The following is a 25,181-nucleotide window of genomic DNA, read 5'->3' on the forward strand; positions in this document are numbered from 1 at the left end:
GGAGTCTAAATCAAATCACCACCATTTATGTAATACTCAAAAAATTCTAAAGATAAAAAAAAAAAGCGGTCTCTATATAAGCAAGCTTACCCCCACACCTAACACTTACCTGAAATGTCTTCTATGTTTTTTTATGGATTAACCCAAATTTTTGTTTTACCAAGTATTTAGAACACACATATAAGCAGATTCCAGCTACTCTGGGGTTCTACTATGCAATAAAGATCAGAATGAAGCAGTTCACTGTCACATCCCATGCAGTCTGCCCAAACCCTGACAGTAGTGAGGTTAAGAAATGAACAACAAAAAACCAACTATTTATTTGACTTTACACAGAATTACAGCATTTAGAGTCTATCAACAGATAATTAACAAGCTGTCTCGACAAGCATTCAAATCTAGTGATGAGTAACTCCTAAGAATTCCACAGAAACTAGCAAGTCCTAAGTATGATGTACACGTGATCAACTCTACAAATCTAAACTAAACAAACTATCCCATTTATAGGTAAAAAGGCCACAGAACAAAACTACAGGTAAAAACAAGTAATGCTAAGTAACAATTATGGGACTTGGTGGAAACGCAAATTTAATTTAGGCTACATTTAGATTGGGGGAAGCAAATTATCATGATGGTCCCTAGGATGTTTCAGTACAGAAGTTATGATGTTTCTGCCACATTTACATAAAGTGAATTTTCACACCTGTAAAAAAAATGTATGTATGAATGTATCATAAATATTAGCCTCTATATGGAAACATTAAAAAAAATTTTTTTAATGTTTGTTTATTTTTGAGAGAGAGAGAGAGACAAGAGTGCGAGCAGTGGAGGGACAGAGAGAGAGGGAGACACAGAATCTGAAGTAGGCTCCAGGCTCAGAGCTGTCAGCACAGGGCCCAATGAGGGGCTTGAACTCACAAACCGTGAGATCATGACCTGAGCCAAAGTCAGATGCTCAACTGATTGAGTCACCCAGGCGCCCCTGTATGGAAACATTTTAAAGACCACTTACAATATACACGTATGTTCACACATTTTTACATGTACTTACATGCACACGCAAATATTACTTTAACAAGGTCAAAAAGCATGGCAATGGAAGCCAAGGAAAACAGCATTCAGTTCAGAATATATGTCATTAAAATCTCAACATGGCTCCTAACAATGGAAAGCAGAGGGAATAACATGTACTGAAGGAGAGAGAGAAAATACAGAGCCCGCAGGTCCTAACATGGCCCATGTACAGCTGCAGCCAGTTTTCAGAGAAAGTCTCACTGGGCTATACGAGCCATTAGGGAGTTCTCAGTTACCCTTGTGGCGGCTCTACTATCCCAACCTCAGCATGAATACATCTATTAGGATATTGTCTGTACTGCAAACATTTGGGAATGTTACACCAGAAAATAAATTATCAGTGAGAAGGTTCACCAGAGGAAGTATCTTAAACTTATAAATGTAACTATATGTCATTTGCTCAGGAGCAAGTCTTTACCTGGCAACCCCTCCATAGTCAAGGCCTTCTTCTCCACGAAATTTTATCATTAATCGCTTCCACAGATCTTTTGGTCTCATTTTCATGACCTGCCGATATGATTCCTGAAAAAATTTTAATAAACTATCGTTACTAGGTGCTTTTAACTTGTTAAACTCTCCCTCGCATTCTACCTACAAAATGTACATTTATTAAAATAAGATGAAATGTGTTCAATAATCCAATAGATAAGCTCTAAGTGTTTGAAATCTCATGGAACTCCTAAAAACAAGATGGATATAGCTTAATACTATTGAAATTAATTCATTTGACAAATATATTAAAACCCTAAGGGCAAAACTCCATACTTAAGTTCTACGAACCACAGCAATCACTACACTTATGTTATTTTCTTTTTGCGTTTCATTCTGACAATCAGTTTCTTTTATTTATTTTTTTTCAATATATGAAATTTATTGCCAAATTGGTTTCCATACAACACCCAGTGCTCATAACAAAAGATGCCCTCTTCAATAGCCATCACCCACCCTCTCCTCCCTCCCACCCCCCATCAACCCTCAGTTTGTTCTCAGTTTTTAAGAGTCTCTTATGTTTTGGCTCTCTCCCAATCTAACCTCTTTTTTTTTTTTTTCCTTCCCCTCCCCCCTGGGTTTCTGTTAAGTTTCTCAGGATCCACATAAGAGTGAAAACATATGGTATCTGTCTTTCTCTGTATGGCTTATTTCACTTAGCATTACACTCTCCAGTTCCATCCACGTTGCTACAAAAGGCCATATTTCATCCTTTCTCATTGCCACATAGTATTCCATTTTGTATATAAACCACAATTTCTTTATCCATTCATCAGTTGATGGACATTTAGGCTCTTTCCATAATTTGGCTATTGTTGAGAGTGCTGCTATAAACATTGGGGTACAAGTGCCCCTAGGCATCAGTACTCCTGTATCCCTTGGGTAAATTCCTAGCAGTGCTACTGCTGGGTCACAGGGTAGGTCTATTTTTAATTATTTGAGGAACCTCCACACTGTTTTCCAGAGCGGCTGCACCAATTTGCATTCCCACCAACAGTGCAAGAGGGTTCCTGTTTCTCCACATCTTCGCCAGCATCTATAGTCTCCTGATTTGTTCATTTTTGCCACTCTGACTGGCATGAGGTGATATCTGAGTGTGGTTTACTACACTCACATTAAAAACAGAATTTGATTGGGGCGCCTGGGTGGCTCAGTTGGTTGTGTGTCCAACTTCAGCTCAGATCATGATCTCGTGTCTCGTGAATCTGAGCCCCACATCAGGCTCTGTGCTGACAACCTGGAGCCTGCTTCGGATTCTGTGTCTCCCTCTCTCTGTCCCTCCCCCACTCATGCTCTCTCTCTCTCTCTCTCTCTCTCTCTCTCTCTCTCTCAAAAATAAACATTAAAAAAAATTTTTCATAAAAGTACCAACTTTTTAAAAATTGGTTGACCTAATTTTAGGTCATAGGTACCAACAGAAAGTAAAGATGAGAAAAAGAAAGCTCAAAAGAACAAGACGAGTCATTAATGTGACCTTCATTAAGCCAGCATCTTCATATTATTTTAAAATACAAATGACTGACTTGCAAATAAGGTCAGAACTGTTCCAATAGAAAAAAGTTCAGGGGCACCTGGGTGGCTCAGTCAGTTAAGTGTCCAACTTCAGCTCAGGTCACTGACCTCACTGTTTGTGAGTTCAAACATCGTCGGGCTCTGTGCTAACAGCTCAGAGCCTGGAACCTGCTTCAGATTCTGTGTCTCCTTCTCTCTCTGCCCCTCCCCCACACATGCTCAGTCTCAAATACAATAAAAATGTCAAAAAGAAAAATTAAAAAAAAAAAAGTCAAAAGAAAAAAGTTCATCCTTTAGGAAGAGGGTTATCAAATCCCCAAACATCTTTTGCTCCCAAATCCTGAGTGGGAAACCTCTGCCCTGGACCTCTAGGGCTATCAAGTCCAAAGATAAAAGAATATACTAGAAAGAAAGATTTTCAATAAATTAAGGAAGTAGTCCAAAAATAATTAAAATGATTTTTTTGACTTAAGAGTCCCTCATCTTTTGGAAGAATTAGAAGGTAAGGGATGGATACCATTTGCGGTCTTTTAAAGTCCATCAACAGGGCAAGGGCACCTGGCTGGCTCAGTTGGTATGAGCATGCGACTCTTGATCTCGGGGTTGTGAGTTTGCCCCTACTGGGTGTAGAGCTTACTTTAAAAATACATATACTAAAATTTATTAACAAGTATTTGCAACGCAGAGACTAAGCTGAACCAACTGGAATATTTCACCCTCTTCATCCCATTTAAATGTTTATCTTATATACTAAATCTCTGATATTATTGTCTTTATTCCCTACAATGAAAACAGAAATTAGTAAAAACTCTCCCATTCTTGAGAGATAGGAGTTCCAGAAAGCATTCTTAGAAAACAGAGTGAAACACTGTAATTTTTTTCTGTTTTACAATAAGACTTATCCATTTACCTCAAAAATCTCTTCCCTGGAAACCTCAATGCGGCAATGACCAGCCTGAGGCTGTTGTTGGGAAAGTTCTTGCCGCAAAATTTTTAACTTCTGAACCAGGTCTCGCTTGTACCGTGGGACTGTCAGACACTCTGCATCATCGGGACATAACGATACCACCTGCTGTTGCTGTTGGTCTTTCAACTGGTTCTGCCGACTAAAAGGAAACAGAAATGTGACTATTTGAAATGAAAGAGATTGCGGTTATACATTTAAAAGAACATCATCCTATAAATCAAGTCTGCCTGTACGATTTTCAGTCCTTACGCTATTCTTTGCTTGACATTTGTGATGACAATACACGAGCTCCGAAGTTTGTGTCTCGGAATCCACACACACTTATGGCATTGGATAATGGAGTTTTACCCATCCAGCTTTGTACAGCTGCTAAGAACAAATTTCTCAAATGCCATCTCCATTTTTTTCTGCATACTTTACCATCAGCCATTTTAAAATTCAGGCGTATGCCAAACGCTGTGCCTGTTATCTCGAGTCTGTCTCTCTGAGAGAGACAAACAGTTGGAGCTGGCAGTTTGGCAGGAGTCCCCTTTCCTATACGTGCTAAGTCTAGACCACAAGAATGTGGAAAGTCACGTGTAAGTTACTGGCACAGAGAAATGAGCACATTACAAGCAAGTCTAAACGCTTTACAAAGTGACTACTCTTTCTTTTTATTGTGGTAAAATAATCAACACATAAAATTTACTGTATTAACCTCTTTTTAATATAGTCAGTGGCATTAAGTACATTCACACTGTTGTACTAAAGTGACTTCTAAGTGTGCACATACATGGTTTACTACAAATACAAGAAAATAATCTCCCAAGTAGAGCAGAAATAGAATACTTTCAAAAAAGGCACACATTACCTAGAGATATTTTTATTCTCCCGGCAAAAGTATTCTAAGTTACACCTAAGAACTTTTTTTTAAAGAACCTTATGATATAATGAACTACTTTATTCCAATAAGCTGTCAGGAAATAAAAAGTCTGATAATTCACTATGGATATCCATGCAGGCACTGAATCATCTTGGAGTTTAACTTTACACACAACAGATAGGAGCATCATCTCCTAACTTAAAGGTAAAGGGCAATGGTAGTCATAATAAAACAAACAAAATTAACTTTAAGGTTTCTAATAAATTACCCGAAACGATTTTTGTTTTTTTTTTTTACAAACAGTGGTTCTTATGTACCAGGCCAAATTGTATTCCTAAAACATGTATCTACCCAAAGAAAATGCAGCTTTGATGAAAATCACAAATCACTATTTACTACTCTCATAAACATGAAAGGTGTTTTTTACACACACATATAAACAAAAGCAAAACAGAGTATTAAAGATACTCCCTAAATAACTGTATTAATCCTAGGCCAAAAACAAAACAAAACAAAAAAAACCCACAAACTTGGGTATACCTCATACCACATACAAAAATTAAATTCAAAATCAATCAGACCTCCATGTAAAACTGAAAGCCATAAAACTTTTGAAACACAGAAGAAAATTTTCATGACCTATGTTAGGCTAAGATTTCTTAGATATGACAACAGAAGTACAATCCATAAAAGAACAAATGGATAAACTGAACTTCATCAAAATTTCAAAAGGGTGCCAACTCAGTTAAGTCGGACGACTTTGGCTCAGGTCATGACCTCATGGGTTCGAGCCCCGCAATGGGCTCTCTGCTGTCAGCACAGAGACAGCTTCGGATCCTCTATCCCCTCTCTCTGCCCCTCCCCAAATCACATTCTTGCTCTCCCTCTCTCAAAAATAACTATTAAAAAAAATTTTTTTTTAATTTCAAAAGATACTGTTCAGATAATGAAAAGACAAGTCATGGACTAGAAGAAAATCTTTCCAAAGCACTTATCTGGTATTTTGGCACTCTAAAGTATCTAAAGAACACAAAACACTCAAAAAATTAATGAACTACTCAATTTTTTTAAAGAGGAGGCAAACTATTTCACCAAATAAGATACAAAGACGGCAAATAAGCACGAGAAGATGCACATTAGTTACTAGAGAAATGCAAATTACAACCACGAGGGGGCGCCACCACACATCTACAAGTGGTAAGGTGAACCACACCAAATGTTAGCAAGGACACAGAGCCTCACCCGCTGCAGGAGGGAATGGCAAATGGTACAATAGCTCTGAAAAACAACCTGCCATTTCTTTTAAGTTAAACGTAAACCGTATGATGTAGCCGTTCTACTCCTAGGCGCTCATTTATCTTAGAGAAGAGCATATGTCCATACAAAGACTTACACATAAATGTCCATAATAGTTTTGTCATAACCAAAAAGAGGGAATAATCCAAATATCAATAGGAAAGAGGTAAATAAATTGTGGTATATCCATACAATGGAATACCATCTAGCAATGAAAATAAATTATACGCACATCAGAGATGAATCTCAAATAATTATGCTGGGTAAAAGAAACAAAACAGACTACATACTGCAGGAATCCATTTATCTAACACTCTAGAAAATTCATACTAATATACAGTGACAGAAAGTAGACCAGAGATTAGGTGAAGATGGGGTGTGTTGTGGACTGAACTGTGTCCAAAAAGATGTGTTGAAGTCCAACCCTTGATGCCTGTGAATGTGACCTTATCTAGATATAGAGTCTCTGCAGATGTACTAAGAGGAGGTCATACTGCATCAGGGTGGCCCTAAATGCAATCAAGTGGTATCCTTACAAAAAGAGAGAAATTTGGATCCAGACACACAAAAAGGTGTGGAATAAGAAATGTACTTTGGCATTCCTGGTTCCTGACATGCAACTCCTAAAATCCTTTCAGTTTCCGGTGTGGCAGAGATGACAGGAGTGTCCTTTGTTCTAATATTTGGTCTTTGCCTCCAGTTTGACACACAGCTCCTAAATCCCTTACAATTTCCTGGGTAATTTTGGTTTGTTGTTTTGTTTTTAATGTTTATTCATTTTTGAGAGAGCGAGTGAGCAAGAGAGAGCAAGCGAGCACAAGCAGGGAAGGGGCAGAGAGAAAGAGAGAGAGACACAGAATCTGAAGCAGGCTCCAGGCTCGAACCCACAAACTGCGAGATCATGACCTGAGCTGAAGTCGGATGCTTACCTGAGCCACTCAGGCGCCCCAGGGGCATTTTTTGTTTTAATGAGGTGACTCTTATAGTGGGGCCCTAGATATCTTCAGAATGGGTGCTGGTCACTAGAAAAATCAAAGCTTGATTAGAAGCCTGGAATTTTCAGCCTCATCCTCCCAACCTCTGAGGAGAGGAGAGAGCTGGAGACTGAGTTAATAACTGATCACACATAGGTGATGACATGTCCATAAAACCCCCTAAATGACAGTGTGCAGAGAGCTCCCAGGTTGGTGAATGCACTGGGCACTGGGAGGACGAAGCACCCAGAGAAGGCCTGGAAGCTCTTGGCTCCCCCAGCACCACACCTTGCCCTATGCACCCCTTCCATTCGGTGGTTCCGAGTTGTATCCTTTATAATAAACTGGTAATGGTACATAAAGTATCTCCAGGAGTTCTGCCAACCATTCTAGCAAATTACTGAACCCCAGAATGAAGTCATGAGAACTCCCCGATTTACAGCGGGTCAATAAGAACCAGAGAAGTCCTTGGACTTGGGATTGGCGTCTTAAGCGGGAACGGTCTTGTGAGACTGAGCCCTTAACCTGTGGGGTCTGACGCCAACCACAGGTAGTGTCAGAACTGAATTCACTCATCGTATACCCAGCTGGTGTCCAGAGAGCTGGAGAACTGATAGGTTTGAGGGAAAAACCCGTTTGGAGTCAGAGGTTTTGTGTGTGGAAACAGATCACAAGAGGCCACGTGAAGACGAAGACAAAGATGGAGATGATGTGTCTACAAGCCGAGGAACAGCAAGTTTTTCCAGCAACCACCAGAAGCTAGGAGAGAGTCACTGAACAGATTCTTCTTCAGAGCCTCCACAGGGGACCAGCCCTGAGGAGAACTTGATCCTACACTTCTGGCCTCCAGACTGTGGGAGAACCCATTTCTGTTGTTTTAAACCACCCAGTGTGCGATATTTTGTTATGGCAGCCGTACAGGAGGACTTAAGAAGCAAGAGGGAATTTTGGGGGGTGATAGATATGTTCACAATCTACATTGTGGTGATGGTTTCGTAGGCGTATAATATGTCAAAACTTAAATGGAACACTTTAAATACACAGTTTATTGTATGTCGATTACATTTCAATAAGGGTGATTAAAAAAAATACCTGGGATGGGGGCGCCTGGGTGGCTCAGCAGGTTAAGCAGCTGACTCTTGACTTCAGCTCAGGTTGTGATCTGAGGGTTTGTGGGTTCAAGCCCCATGTCAGGCTCCACATTGACAGTGCAGAGCCTGCTTGGGATTCTCTCTCTCTCCCTCTCTCTACCCCTTCCCTGCTCGTGGCATGCTCTCTTTCTCTTAAAATAAATAAATAAGCTTTTAAAAAATTTTTAACAAAAAAACATAAAAAACCTCTGGGATGGATCCAGCTATCCTGGAGCTACGTCTGATGTACTCAGGGGAAAGATAAAAAACATCACCCCTAGAAAGCATCCTGTCTCTTCAAGTGTGCTATAAGCACCTTTGATACACACCCTTTCCTTAATGCTTCCGAACAGGTTCCTACTTAAGTGCAGTGGGCTACTTAGGTACAGTGGGCTTAAAATGTTTCTGTATCAGAGTAGAACTTGTCATAGTCTCAAAATTTTGTCCAACAAAAGTAACTTACAACCGGAGAGAGCAATATTCTATCACATTACAAAAAGCATTTTCAGTCTTCTCTTGTTCAGGCTTGCATTTTAACATGTATTGTTTCAAAAACTTACTTTAAAACTAAATGCAAGTTAGCAGAGAGCCGAGGATCTGTAAATTGTGTTGTTCTGTTGTTATGGTCAACGAAATAAACTCTGCCTGTTGCAGTATTACGGATCTCCCATCCAGGAGGCAATGGACCAAGCTCTTCACAATTGATGTTGCTAAGATCCCTGCAAAAACAAATATAAAATAAAAAATACCTCATTGCTGGGCCTACTGAGCCAAGCAAGTGTAAATGACACAGAACAATTCCATGAAGTCTGAGAAAACGTATTGTTCCAGAAACCTGAGATGTCCAGCTAGAACCTTTAATTCCCAATGGTTTAACAAACTTGCATATTCAAAACCCAATTCATAAATGGCTCAGGAACTTATCACATAGCCTCCATTTTTAGTAAGTTCATTCCTGGGCCTTAATGTAATACAGATTTCAAATTAATATAAAAGCAATCACAACATTTGCCAACATAAACTGTACTTCAATACTTGTCTGACAAAATATTGTTTTACAAATGTCAGTGACATAAGGAATGAAATGTTCTCTAAACTCTCCCTTCAATTATTTTTCTTTATTGCACCATCAAATTTGTATAAATAAATGTTTATTCCATATTAATTTCTAACAAAGCAAAACTGGAAATGTTATTTAATTTACAGATCCTGAAAATAATCACAGTGTATATTTTAAGGGAAAACTGCTCCACTGGGAATTTTGAAAGCTATAAAGCTAGTGAATGAAGAACCTGTTTAAGACACCCAGGGAAGAATGCTCTAATGCTTACTGATACAGTAAGAAAAAGCAGAAAGGCTTTTAATGAATCAAAGACCATTGTTACTGTACCGCACATTCTTAAAATACTACTGTATGTAAACAAAGATTCACAGGACCTTAAAGAGTAAGATAAAAACGTGTCTAATGTAAACTTAAACTGTAACAGATAATTATACTGATAAATCTCATCAAAATCGTGTTTTAAAAGTTAAACTAGAAAAAGATTTTTCCTGAAATAACCTCTTCTTGGTCATGGTGAAACATAATGGCAGACACACATAAGCACCCATAGATTTGTGGCAACAGTGATCTGACTTGTGCTTACAGGTGCTCCAAGAGACTCTTCTGCTACAAACTGAAGCTTAGAAAAAAACAACGCCAGTCTCCAAAGAGGAGGAAAAGTTTCAAGGATCCTCCTCAAATTAAAAAAAAAAAAAAAAAGTGCCGAGCTGGAGCTGGTGCCATCAGCTGGGGGCGGAGCTGTCAGAGAGTAGTTAACTGGGAAATTCAGCCCCAGGCCAGCAGCAAGTTTGGAAAAGGAAATCTGGAACTTCCCTACTACACTGAGAACTCAAAAGGAAGATGAAATGAGTCCAGGAAAACTTCCTCATTTCCCACTTTAGGTCCACAGACCTCCAACCACTTAAGATCAAACAAACTCACCAAGAGCACCACATACTCCTGAAAGAAGACATGATGATTAAGAGTGAGTGGGAACGATAAACCACAAAATTACATCAAACAGAATGGCTAGGCTATGCAACGTTTAGTAATAATTTTATAAAATTGGGTGGGGCGGCTCGGCGGCTGTCAGTTAAGCATCCGACTAGATTCCCACTCAGGTCATAATCTCACATTCGTGAGATTGAGCCCCGTGTCGGGCTCCATGCTAACCACACAGGGCCTGCTTAGGATTCTCTCTCTCTCTCTGCCCCTCTCCCACACTCTCTCTCTCTCTCTCTCAAAAAAAATAAACTTAAAAAAGGAACAATTAAACACATGGATTTTTTTTAACAGAATTTTTAGAAATGAAAAGTGATTACTAAAATCAAAGAATGAATAATTCTTTTGATATAATGCAGAATTTGGTTTATAAAACCAAATGACATAAAGTGAAAATTATCATTTTATTCAGAATTTTATAAATTCATAGTCATACGTGGAAGAGCTCTAAAGAATGGATTAAAAGAAAAGGAGGCTAACTGGGAGCAATCTTTATGTCCAATTGGGAGATGATTAAAGAAAAATGGAATGTTATGCAGCCATAAAAATACCGATCTGGACTGCAAGACTACATCGTGTGCAGAGTAATGAACAACAAGGCATTCGTCACTGTGTTAAAGGGAAACGCCAAAGATGATGAAATGGGACTTCTCAGATAAATATAAGTTTACTGGGTACCTTTAAATAAAAGTGTCTGAGTTATACTACTTTATAAATGTCTTTGAACAGGTTTTTTAATATAACCTAAATAAACGACCTAAATAATAATAATCTGCTTTGATACAAGATTCTCCACACAAAAGGCATATTTACTTAAAGGATCCTCCAAAAGACATGATACACATTTTTAGGGTTAACAATTTAGAACACAGAAACTAAAGAAAAATAACCCAGAGCACTATTTTATAAAGTCATTATTCAATACTCAAAATATTCTCAAACCTTTATAGAAACCCTTTACTCGTTAATGAAAAACTGACGTTTCCTTAGGAATAAGAAACATTACCAACACTGGTAACAAAATCTCTCTCAACTTCTGATGCCAGCTTCCACACTTTTCTTTCAACAGATAACTCAAAAGATCAACTTTCTCACTATAAATAATTTAGTTAAAAAAAACACAATCATTTTTCTTCTATACATTTCCTGCCAATGATTTTAAATAACTTTATAGAAAAGCTCATTATTGACCTACAATTGTATACACACACTCCAAAACACTTCTTTTCATAAGTTACATAACAAAACTCTTGTTTCTCAAAGTTAGGCCCTTGGATTTCTTTTCAGTGAGCTTATTAACAAAACAAAAATTTCTTCCCCACTATTTTTTTAAACAGTTTTTATCATCAAGACACAGAAATGACAACCTTGATAGAATAATTAATGATAAAACACATTCCTTGGTTGCCACCTTGAAAGATTCTAATTAAGCTGTATCACAAAGTAAAACATTTACATTAGAATAGCTTCATTTATAAATACCAGTTAACCGTTGAATAATACAGGTTTACAGTGTGCAGCTCCACTCATATGCAGATTTTTTACAGTACAGTACTTACTATAAAGTGTTTTCCCTTCCCTATGATTTCCTTAACATTTTTTCTGTAGCTTACTTTAAATAGCACACAAAATATGTGTTAATCTATCGTTAAGGCTTATAGTCAACAGTGGGCTATTAGCAAAGTTTTGGGAGAGTCAGAAGTCACACACAGATTTTCAACTGTGCGGGTGGTCGGTGCCCCTAACCCCTGCATTGTTCAAGGGTCAACTGTAAATACAGAGTATCAAAGCAATCCAACATCAGCTTGTCACATCTGTTTTTGATTCAAATACATGACTGCTTGACAAGTAGAGCTCTGAGTACAAGCTTTAGGCAGAAAAAGATCTCCTGACCCCTTCATAGGTCTTTTGGGAGAAGGGGAATGCTGCACTTAAAATATAAAATATCTTCATCTCACAAAAGTGTATGCGCAGCTTATCAAGCTGATTTAGAATTTAGAACTCAACTTTTCTGCAGTTTCAGCTGAACTACCTGACACTTTGCATCTGTTCATTAGAAAATAATAGCTCCTTTGAGAGCTAAATAGTGTTTGAAAACTTATTATTTGATACTAAGATATACCAAAAGTTATGTTAAATTACTAAATCGATTTGTGTGTCATTCCATCTTCTTAGTTAAAAGATAGCTCACATTTTGGTTAGTAAATGCATTCAACAATGCCTACAGTTTAAATGTCCAAGTTCTGGTATTTAAAAGAAATTTAATTCATGAGACACCATGACCAAGTGAGGTTTATTTCAAGGGTGCAAGAATGGTTCAATATTTGAAAACTTATCCATGTAATCGGTCATATTAACAGATTAAAAAAGAAAAATCACGATAGTACCAATTGATACCAAAAAAAAAAAAAAAAGAAAAAAAAAAGGACAAAAGTTTTAAGTAAATAAATAAATAAGGGGCGCCTGGGTGGTTCAGTCAGTTAAGCATCCAATTTTGGCTCAGGTCATGATCTCATGGTTCATGAGTCCCAGTCCTGCATCAGGCTTTGTGCTGACAGTTCAGAGCCTGGAGATTGCTTTGGATTCTGTTTCTCTCTCTCTCTGCCCCTCCCCAATTCGCACTCTGCCTCTCTCTCAAAAATAAACATTAAAAAAATTTTTTTAATATAATTTAGGTTATTTCCTTTATACATTAAAACAAAAGTTGATTAAGGAATACATAAGAGAACACTGAATATTCTCATATTAGGTTAAATTAAATAAACCTTTTTTAAAAAAGCCTAACCAGGGTCACATGGGTGGCTCAGCAGGTTAAGCATCTGACTTCGGCTCAGGTCGTGATCTCTCAGTTCATGAGTTTGAGCCCCACATAAGGCTCTGTGCTGACAGCTCAGAGCCTGCCTGCTTTGGATTCTGTGTCTCTCTCTCCCTCTCTGCCCCTCCCCCACTCGTGCTGTGTCTCTCTCTCAAACATAAACATGTTAAAAAAATAAAAAATAAATTTAAAAAGCATAACCAGAAATAAAAATATCAATATGCTACCCTTTAAAAAAAAAAGGAGGGGGGTGTATAATTTTAAGGTTTATGTTATTCTCCAGGTCAATTTTCAAACTCACAAAGACCCATGTTTTCAACCTGATTTTTTTTCAGGGTGAGAGGGTAGAAGGACTGGGGGCTGGTTAGGGGCAGGGCACTGGGGTGGGACTCCAGAGAAACAGGAAAGGCTTTCCACTAAATGTTACCTGAAACGACTGTCACAAACAGCCTTTTACATAAACCATTTTAAATTGAAAATTAAATAATCAAAGAAATCCCAGGTAAAACAGGGATCCAGTGGTGTGAAGAGTGTTTGGATATATTCTTACCTAGGCACTCTTGGATCATGCCACGTGCTCACACCGGTCTGAGTATGTAAGAAATACACCTGACCTTGCTGTGTTGTCCTCTGCTCTGTAAAATTAAGAAACACTAATAATAAAAACATATTCAGAAAGTCCAAATCAAAGACAGCTATAGATACTAGAATGATATTAATAAATTCTCCAAATTACCAATTTACTGTATTACCAAAAAAAAAAGTGCTTTATAAATCATTTTTTTTCTCAACTCAATACATCTTCTCCTGGAAAACAACCTTATAAATGGTGATGAGAGCCAGAGGCCAGCTAACTAAAAGCCAACAAATTTACAACGTGGCTCAAATACTAAACATGTTGCTATGGAAAACAGAAAACAAGATTGTCACAGTACCAATATTTAAACAAAACAAACATGAGAAATGATCTTTTATTTTTCTTAAAGTGGAGCCTGAGGGGAACAAAAGAAAGCTCAGAGGAAGAGCCTAACCAACTGTGGGAGATGCTGACAGGACTTGCAAAAGCTTTCAAAGGGTTTGCAGGCTGGGAATAGTTGTTTATTATTCCTAATTTTATACCAAAACTTATGTATTTTCTTTTCTTGAGAGAGGTATATTCTCAAGATTCTATTTAGACTCAAACAAAGGCAAAAAGATGGAATACTCCACTAGGAGAGACACTCTATAGTCAAAAACAGACAAAGATACAAAAATAAGCAAGCTGGAAAAAGAAGGACTAAAAGAACAGGCATGCATTCTGGGGAGAAAAAGGTCAAAGGCGAAATGAACTCCGAGCTCTCGGGAAGAGAATAAGGAAGTCAGGCAAAGAGGAGGTATCTGCTGAAGAGTTTCTTCAACAGTGGTTTTTAGTCTATTTGTGTTTTTAAGCAACAGAACCACTTGTCTTTAAACAAAATCTAATGAAAAATTCTAACATATGAAATGGTGAAACTACTAATATTTATCAGTATGCCTTTGTTTATAAGCCTACAATAAAGTCAATCAATTTAAAGTTTATGCTTCTTAAAATTATAAACATAAAAATGTCTAAAATTGGTGATAGATGACAGCTGCAAAAACTTCAGCCCTGGCGCCCACTTTACTCCTAGGTTTCAGGTGTACAAAATTTGTTTTTAATTCAAATCACACAAGTAAAATAAAAATATAACCACCCCACTCCCAACAGCTTGCCTTATAATCTCAATTACAGAGAAATGACAGAAGATACTTTATTCTAGGGTCTGAACATTAATAACAGCCAGAGTTTACTAAGTGCTTTCTATGCTGGACCTTGTGTCAGGCACTTCACATGAAATCACCCCTCCTCTCTTGCAACGAACCTACATGGTTGGGACTATCAATTTCCCCATTCTGTGGAAGATAAATTGAGGCTCAGAGAAATTAATGTGCCCAGTGTCACACAACTAACATGTGGCAAAGCCAGGATATAAACCCAGGTCTGTCTCCCAAGTCCATGCTCTCATCACTGTGCTACCTGGGTCATTAAACTGTGCAGCACAGCACAATTAATGGACAAATTGGGTTTTTTTAACTAAAGAGTTAAAATATATTTAAAAAATAAAGCTAGAATTCTGCATTTGCAGAACAGTTTACAACATACTGTAGAGGAAAAAGAAAATACAAGTTAGATCAGGCGATTCCCAATGTTGGTCATTAGGTGTCACCATCAGCCCAGAATGGTTTATCTGCAGGCAGTTGAGAGGGCGAGGATGTAATTCCTTTGGTTAACTTTGAGCAAGAAAGGAAAAGACAAGTTCATAGTATCTACAAGAGCATTCACAAGTTGTGACTAATTTAGAAAGTTCTGTACTCAACTAGAAGATTCAAGTCATCTTCCATGTGAAATTCTACAATTTAGGAAATTATATAAGATTATAATAATTTTATACAAACATAGAAGTGACTAAGTCATTTACAACACGAAGCCAAATCATTCAGATGATCCAAAATTATAGACAACACAAATATACAGATACTGTCAGAAATACGCTTTTGAAGTCACTTCTAAATATGCAGGTCTAGAAAATTACACTGTGGGTCTGCCTTCAGATTATCATCATCGATAACTCTACCATTTTACCTTTACATCGTGCCTATTGGCAAAGTAATCTCACATTGTTCCGTGTACTCTTAGCAATAGCTTTGTGACCAGGAGAGGTGTCACTCACCTCATGTCTTTATAAAATAAGTGCCAAAGGGTTGAGGTTAAATGACTAGCCCAAGTCAAACCGCTGGGCGGGCCGACCGCTACCACTTCAAAGACTTTTCAGATTGGGAGGTTTTACACATTTATTTTCATGCTGAATCCCTAAACCCAGATTAATAACTTCTTTACGGCTGATTTTCTGGCTTTCTTAGCAAGCTGAAATCAGTAAATCACACTTTATTTTTTCCTCTGCTAGTCATACCATAGCCTTCTGGTAGGTCTGGAGGAGTATGTAAATGTGTCCTGCTCATGTAATTTCTATGTCGTTGTGACCGGACTCTCCTCTCGGCCAGTCTGGGATCCGAAGACTGTCCACATGTTGCACCATTTGTTCCACTAATTGGAGTGTTCTCATCAACAAAGCAGCTAAGAGGTCTGCCGGGACTAGAATATTCAGATGCTGGTCTATTGAAAAGTAACAGGGGAAAAAAAAGTTACTCAAGTGCGATATCGAAAGTAGAGTTCTCTAGACGATGTATGTATTGCAGGGACAATCACAAGGAAATGGAGTGATCAATGCAAATAGAATGATTTCAAGAACTCTGAATCAAAGTAAACCTGACACCTCTAAGTACAAACTCATATGATAAAGCAGACGGTCAGTTATTTATTGAAATCATTTTATATTGATTTTAATTACATTGTATACAAAATCCACATATATTCACAGATGTGAGTACTAGTTTACAAAGCATTACCTGACTTAGCCTCGGCCTGCCTCTCAGATCTGACTTCCCACCTTTCTCTCACTCCACTTCTGCACATTCCTCCTGTTCCCTGAACTTGCCAAGATCAGTTTACCTTTAGTACTGGAAAGGAGCTCTTCCTCCCACCTCAAAAGCTTTTTTCTCTTATTCTCCCTAGGCCAGACAGGCTCCTCCTTGTCATTCAAATCATAGCTTAAGCTTAAATGTCTGAGAGGTCTTTCCTGACCTTCAATCCTAAAGTAGTCACCCAGGCATTTGGTAAGTACATCACCCTAGTTTCTCAGCATAGCAATTATTTGACACTTTTTTTTTTTAATCTGTACCCTTGTTTTCCCTTACTAGAATATTTACTGAGAGAAGAAAGTCTGCCTGGTTCATTTCCCACTATATATACCCTCTGTACCTGGAACAGTGCTTGGCATACACACACACACACACACACACACACACACACACTGAATAAAGATGATGATGTGACTCTTCAAAGAACTTCCAGTATACTGGTAGGTAATCCAAAATGTAAGAGGATAATCAAGAGTTAATTTTTTTTTCAATGTTTATTTATTTTTGATAGAGAGCATGAGCAGGGGAGGGGCAGAGAGGGAGGGAGACACAGAACCTGAAACAGGCTCCAGGCTCTGAGCTGTCAGCACAGACCCTGACACAGGGTTCGAACCCACAAACCGTGAGATCATGACCTGAGCCAAAGGCAGACACTTAACCAACTAAGCCAGCCAGGTGCCCCAAGAGTTAATTTTTAAACTAACATTTACAACCACAATCAACTTTATACTGGTGGAAATTAAAGTGAATTTCATCAGTTAAAGGAGTTAGAACGAAATGGACTTCACTAAAGCACTGACACAGGTACACATTCATTTACACTCAGATACAATAAAAAGGTTCTTGGACTTCAGTAAAATCCTTGGCAGTTTAATACTAGAAATACAACTCTCAAGTATCTTTTAAAATGCCAACGTGAGCTAAGCTTTTACCTGAGAATCATAATATAATAGGGAAAACTGTGATTTAATGAGTTCGGCAATTAATCCCCAATAAATAAAAGTGGGTATAACTTAGAGAACCATTTGATGATCTATGTCTGGTGCCAGACCTGCTTAGGAAAAGGGGGTGGAGGGCTAAACAAACACTGACTAGAAGTGGCAAATAAACTCTGTTCTGACTTTTAAAGCAAAAAAGGAAATTCAGCCACTTATCCTATTCATTATCAGTTACTTTAAAAAGTACTTTCTTGGAATTTCCAAAAATTCTCTTACTTCCTCATGTCTCTACACATTAAGCTCCATGAAGGCTGTTCGGCCTCGTTCCCTGTTAACAGAGCAAATGATGAGCACAGTGCCTGGCATAGAACCATTTGGTGAACTGAGTGATCACGGTTACCACCATTCTGAACACTCTTCACCGCCTTCCCCTCACCTGGTAAAATTCGAACATTCTTCAGGATTTAGTTCAGAAATTCCCCTCCTTCAGAGTTTTCCTTTGCAATTTCTACCATCCCCTTGCTCCCCGCTCTAAGTTAAGGGGCCCTCCATATGGTCTCAGAGCATCTGCATTCTTATCTTGATCACAGACCTTACTAGATGTAATATAATGATATAATCGTACCCCTACATGACTGAACAAATGAAGATCCGGTATATATATTCTCTTATAGCCATTCAATAACAGACTCAAAAAAAATTTTAACAGTCCCAGAAATGAGATGGCTTCTCAATTTATTCGGTTAACTTATTTAATCAATACTTACTAATTACCTTCACAGGCCCTAGAGCTGCAATAACAGGATGACTTGCTAAACAACCTTCATCAAAAATTACTTTTTGGGGGCGCCTGGGTGGCGCAGTCGGTTAAGCGTCCGACTTCAGCCAGGTCACGATCTCGCGGTCCGTGAGTTCGAGCCCCGCGTCAGGCTCTGGGCTGATGGCTCAGAGCCTGGAGCCTGTTTCCGATTCTGTGTCTCCCTCTCTCTCTGCCCCTCCCCCGTTCATGCTCTGTCTCTCTCTGTCCCAAAAATAAATAAACGTTGAAAAAAAAATTAAAAAAAAAAAAAATTACTTTTTGAAAATAATAATGGCACTTGCTAGGGGTGCCCAGGTGGCTCAGTCGGTGAAGCGTCTGACTTCAGCTCAGGTCATGATCTCACAGTTTGTGGGTTCAAGCCCCACGTCGGGCTCTGTGCTGACAGCTCAGAGCCTGGAGCGTGCTTCAGATTCTGCGTCTCCCTCTCTCTCTGCCCCTCCCCTGCTCACACTCTGTCTCTCTCTTAAAAATAAATAAACGTTAAAAAATTAAAAAAAAAAATAATAATGGCACTCGCTGTAAGATCTACTGATCTTGAGCAGTATAAACCAAGAAAGGAAATCTGGTAAGACTGACAGATAAACAGAAAGTGACAACTTCAGGAAGGCAAACAGCACAACCAGGGAAAGATATTTGTATGTTCTTACCGTGTTGGGCGTTCCCACTGTGTAGTTCTTGTTATGTGGTTTAGATACTGGATTCTTCCAGAGGCAGTTCGCCTTTCTTCCCAGCTTAAATAAAAATTGAGAGATAAGGCATTAATAAGAAGGTGGATACAGAATGTTTTTAAGGCAATAACCGAGCCAGGAAGACATCTGCTGTTATAAATCAGGAATGACAAACTGAAAATCATTACACAGAATACAGGAATGTTTTTCAACTTATTTTTAAAATGTACACTGTATCTTCTGGAATTCTGAAACTTCTACAATATTTACACTGAGGTGTGCCTAACATTCTCCATCAGCCAAACTCAGAATTTTTCAATAATGTCATTAAGGCTCAACTAAATTACACTATTTCTTCAGAATTTAGTGGCAAAAAAAAAAAAAAAAAAAAATGCCATACTAAAAAATCACATCTAATTTTTAAAATTAAATCTAACATTAAAGCATATAAAAGCTTTTTAAAACATTTAGCCTACCCAAATTAGTTTTTTAAAAAGATTGGTACTTCCTCCTCAATAACTTTTTAATGCATGTAACAACAATAAAAAAAAAAGGGCAAATGACCACAGAAATGTAATAATATTAATACTTCCACCGAAACCCAAGCAGAGGTTTAGAGGCCATAAAAACCAGGAAATAAAGAAATGCTAAGAGGTCTTTTCCTGTGATTACAATCAGAATACAGTACTGGAGTATTATTTATCAATTAATTTGTAAATTATACGTATGTACGACTGTATTATAAAATGTACACCAAGTTTTTAAAGGATACATCATAAAAACAAATGGGAAAAAAAGTACGATAAAGAACCAAAAGCTTAGAAAAATAAGCCTTGCATTGTTGTAATCTCTTAACACTGTTTAGTTATTTCGTCCCAAACTTGCCCTTCAAAATTACCAAAATCTACATCCCATCCACAAAAGTTAACATATAGATCAAGGAGCTAAAGTGAGGTATAAATAGAATTAAATTATGGCAATTTTTAAGAATTTAAACAAAGTGAGCAAATACCCTGACTTGGATGTAAAATTCCATATCAAAAATAATTGAAGTCAAAACTCAACCAATTATATACTTGAAATAATTCACTGTACGTAAACTACACCTCATTCAAGTTAAAAATGAAGTCAGACAGTGTCAGCACTAGTATCAAACAGAGAAAGCAGTGATCAAAAGCATGAGATGTGGAATCAAGGCTTAATTAAGTCTGTGTTCCAGTCTACCATCCACTATGTGGCCTTTAAGGCAAGTTTACTTAACTTCTCTGACCCAGTGTTTTTAATCTGTGGAATGAATGAGGGTAACAACAGTAGTGGCAGGAGTAATAACAGTAGCTGATCATTTATATATATTATCTTAATATTATATATATTTATAATATAAAATATATTACTATATATTAAGCACTTACTATATGCAAACATTGTGCTAAGTGCTTTATACGAATGATCTCATTTAATCCTCACAATTTATGGCATATACACTATTATCACCATCCTCTTCTAGAAGTAAATATAAACCAATGCTCACAGAAGTTAAATGAACTGATTAAATCCATAAAGCTTGTAAACAGAAGAGGAAGGACTGGAATCCGGATGGTCTAATTCCAGAATCACATGCATGTGAGTTAAATGATCTAATGTCTGACATAAAATGCTTACAACAGTATCTGACACACACATACTCAACAAATGTTCCTATGTTTTTGTCATTTTTACTCCACAAATCTCTATTCCATCCCTCTAAATGGAGTTATGTCTCAGATTCAGCATTTATATGCCCTGTTTTGAATAATTTAATCATGCAAAAAAGTTGTTCTTTTAAATACATAGTATTTACAAGACAGAGATATCTGTCAAGAAATTTGATGGTCTCCTAGTCAAAACTCTTAAAAAATAAATGTAACACATTTAATTCATGGTTTATTTTATAAATTTGACTTGACAAGTTTCCTTGCTAATTTTCCAAGTACAAGGAAAATCTAGATTCTGGAACTGATCAGCAAATTTCTAAAGTATACAATAAATGTCAACTTATTTGTCATTATTTGAAGGACATTATCAACACATTTCTCTAATGATTTCAGCTTACCCATCTGGTAAATCATTATCAAATAAACGACTGCAGTCCACAACTTGTCCTCCTGTGCCTATCCGGTCTCTGGACTGAAGGCTTACTATAACACAACAAAAAAATTACTAAGAATAATTACTAGAAAGATTTTCTACAACTTAAAATATGTATCTTTAAAGACATTTGGCTTATCTTAATACTTTAGAATGGATTCTTTAGCTTCTAATAAATTCTATATTTTCTTTTTCCATGAGATGTTTCCCTTTAGGAGTGATATTAGAATTTTATGATTTTCTATGCTTTATCATGTTCATGGAGGGGAGTCTAAATCCTTTCTGCCCATTATAATGGGGCAATGCAAGCCTCCTACTATACTTAGGAGAGGCATTAAAGGTATATTCACATACAGAAGAACTGGAAAAGTTCGTATCAATTTGGGTTTAATTCTTGACCCATCTTTAAAATACTTAACAAAACACACCAGATTCTGGCAACAGGGCAACACTTAGATTCCATAAGTCAAAACCCTACATCAGTATCTAGTGTGGTGTAAAACTACCACTATAAATTTGGAAGCAAGAGACGTAAACTCTAGACCAGGCTCTAATACCTAGTTTAGCACTGTGACCTTGAACAAAACACTTAAAATCCTAAAAGTTTACATAATCCCAATCTAAATAATGAGGAAGCTAGGCTAACTGATAAGCCTGAAGTCCTTCCTTGCTGCTTTAATATTCTTTAATTCTACTTTTGGTAATTCTCCTCAAAGATAGAAAGGAACAGGCAAATTTGACTATAACCAAACTTTTTTTTTTTTTAACGTCTATTTCTTTTGAGAGAGAGAAAAAGAAAGAGCACTCATACAAGGGGGTGGGAGGGGCAGAGAGAGAGAGAGAAAGAGGGGCGGGGGGAAGGGCGAGGGGAGGGAATCCCAAGCAGGCTCTGCACCATCAGCGCAGAGCCCAATGTGGGGCTCGAACTCATGAACTGTGAGATCATGACCTGAGCCGAAGTCAGATGCTTAACTGACTGAGCCACCCGGTACCCCAACTATAACCTAACTTCCTAAATAGTTACTACATAAAGTATGATATTTTAAGACCCTTCATTCTAGGAAGGATCTCAAAATTCTAAAATCATCCAGTTCTGTAAAACTTTTGAAAAATCAGAAAGTTCAACACATCACTCCTTTATATGAGTATCATTTATAGGTGACAACATGGTAATACACCTCTCTTCAGTGAATATAAGCAAAATGTTATATGAAAGTTGTACTAGAAAACATTAACCAGTTTTTATACAGAAAAGCTAACTGAAATGCTTACCAATATATAATCACTGTAAAAACTATGTATTTTCTCATTAGCATTGTTTAGAATAATATTAAGGCTCAAAATTAAGGATTTCATGAGCTTCAGCTCCAGAATGCTATATTACAAGACACCTAAGCAATTTCTAGGTTTGTGTTTTTAAATGGTCTAATTCTAGCGATATAAGGAGTCATAGAAGTACTATGTTTATAAGAGCGCTGTTCATTAGCACTAAAACATCAGAAACAATCTAAATAAACAGCAATAATTGACTGGCTACATTAATTATTTGCCCACCATGGACTACTATACAACACTAAAAATGCTATAGAAATGGGGGACCTAGGTGGCTCAGTCAGTTAAGTGTCTGGCTCTTGATTTTTGCTCAGGTCATGATCTCATTGTTCGCGGAATCAAGCCCCGCATCAGGCTCTAAGCTGACAGTGCAGAGCCTGCTTGGGATTCTGTCTCTTCTCTCTACCCCCCACCCTCCAGCTTGCACTCTCTCTCAAAATAAAAAAATATATAAATTTTAAAAACATTAAAAAAACCCACTCTTTCAAAAATGCTTTAGAAATAAATCTATGAACAACAACAGCAACAACAAAAGATGTTTAGGACAGATTAAAACAGGTTATTTAAAATTCTGCACAGTATAATCTCATTTAAAAAAAACAGAAAAGGTATATACATCAAGCTAATAACAAGGATGGCATATTATGGGTGTTCCTTATCTTCTCTATTTTTATATTATAACAAAAAAAGAAAAACTTCACAAGACATGGGAAGAACGGAGTAACAGTTTTATTTTATTTTTTTTATTTTATTTTTTTTATTTTTTTTTTTCAACGTTTATTTATTTTTGGGACAGAGAGAGACAGAGCATGAACGGGGGAGGGGCAGAGAGAGAGGGAGACACAGAATCGGAAACAGGCTCCAGGCTCTGAGCCATCAGCCCAGAGCCCGACGCGGGGCTCGAACTCACGGACCGCGAGATCGTGACCTGGCTGAAGTCGGACGCTTAACCGACTGCGCCACCCAGGCGCCCCACGGAGTAACAGTTTTAAACGTAACAGGGAAAAGATTTATAAACTTGAATCAGTCATCTCAATTTGGTAGATTTTTTTTTAACATTTTATTTTTTGAAACACAGATAATGAACAGGAGAGGGGCAGAGAGGGAAACACAGACTCCAAAGCAGGCTCCAGGCTCTCAGCTGTCAGCACAGAGCCCGATGCGGGACCCGAACTCACTAGCTGTGAGATCATGACCTGAGCCAAAGTCGGACGCTCAACAGAGTGAGCCACCCAGGCACCTCTGGGATATCTTTTCCTAAGGTAATACTCCAAGAAAAGGATAAAGCTAAGTGTCCAAAAATGCTTACAACTTTCAATGTTATAATAGCAAAAAAATGACTTAACCGTCCAATAATCAAGTTTTGATATATTGATATAATTCACCCCTTGAATACTAATAATGGTTACAGTAAGTGAAGGAAAACAAAAATTTTACATTCACTGAACCAAAACCATAAAAAATATACACACATAAAAGTATATAAAATTACTAGAAAGGGATATATATTTTTTAAAATTAGTATTCTAGCATACTTTTCTTCATTTCTCAAAAAGTGTTATGAATATAATTATTTTTTTAATGTTTATTTTGAGAGGGGGAGAGAGAGAGCATGAGCAGGGGAGGGGCTGAAAGAGAGGGAGAGAGAGAATCCCAAGCAGACTGTACTGTCAGCACAGAGCCCAACACAGGGCTTAAACTCACAAACCATGAGATCATGACCTGAGCCAAAATCAAGAGTTGGATACTTAACAGACGAGCCACCCAGGTACCCCTATAATTATTTGCAAAGGTCTAATTCAGCAAGAACTGGAACTCGTTCTGTTTTTAAATGGCAGGATCATGAAGCATAATGTGTGAGTCCAACTCATCTCTACTATGAAAACTAAATTCATACAAAAGCTTCAAATTTAACTATACATGCACACATTTTAAAGTGAAACATTCCTTTTTTATACAGTATACCCCATAGATATATTTCTAATTGCTGACAAAGGAAAGCTGATTGTTTTTATAAATGCCAATTTACACCTAGTAAAACTATTTTGTTACTACTGGACATTAGTTGGCAAATATTATATGACATGCGAAATCAAATTAAATGTGATTGTTCTTACTTTAAAGTTTTATATGCCAGCATTTATTTTTGAGGTTTTTTTTTACTCCCTTCTCAATCTAAGAATGACAGGAATTCTCAATAAGGCTGCAGTGTAGATACTTCCCTGTGGTAACTACAACAGGGCTTTGTTAGGTCGCTACTCTGGCAATTCACTAACTATGAACCCAATTCATTTCCTGGGAAAATGAAGCCCTTCAAAAGTAACTTCAGTAACTGAAACCTCTGACAGGTTCATAATGCAATCAACTTACCCTAAATTCTGCTCTGTAGTGAAGTGGTGGGATCCCACTTGCATTTTATTGTTTTTAAGAAGCCTCAAAGGAGTCCATCTCAGTGTCCTACCACATGATGTATCTTTTTTTTTTTTAATGTTTATTTTTGAAAGAGAAAGAACACAAGCGGGGGTGGGGGTGGGGGGGGGGAGAGGGAGACAGAATCCTAAGCAGGCTCCAAGCTCTGAGAGCCTGAGGCAGGGCT

General features: G+C 37.5%; 1 protein-coding gene across 1 annotated transcript in view; it reads right to left on the reverse strand.

Annotated features, from left to right (window-relative positions):
* SMURF2 (SMAD specific E3 ubiquitin protein ligase 2) overlaps window positions 1-25,181 on the reverse strand; it is a 120,596-nt gene that overhangs the window by 12,104 nt on the left and 83,311 nt on the right. The window contains exons 6-12 of the mRNA XM_030296222.1: window positions 21,219-21,303; window positions 19,106-19,189; window positions 16,133-16,335; window positions 13,714-13,798; window positions 8,865-9,023; window positions 3,986-4,181; window positions 1,493-1,596 (exon numbers count right to left, since the gene is read on the reverse strand). Coding sequence (XP_030152082.1) covers window positions 1,493-1,596; window positions 3,986-4,181; window positions 8,865-9,023; window positions 13,714-13,798; window positions 16,133-16,335; window positions 19,106-19,189; window positions 21,219-21,303 — 916 coding nt within the window. The remainder of the gene's footprint in view (window positions 1-1,492; window positions 1,597-3,985; window positions 4,182-8,864; window positions 9,024-13,713; window positions 13,799-16,132; window positions 16,336-19,105; window positions 19,190-21,218; window positions 21,304-25,181) is intronic.

Source organism: Lynx canadensis, chromosome E1, assembly GCF_007474595.2.
Source record: "Lynx canadensis isolate LIC74 chromosome E1, mLynCan4.pri.v2, whole genome shotgun sequence".
Lineage (NCBI taxonomy): Eukaryota > Metazoa > Chordata > Mammalia > Carnivora > Felidae > Lynx > Lynx canadensis.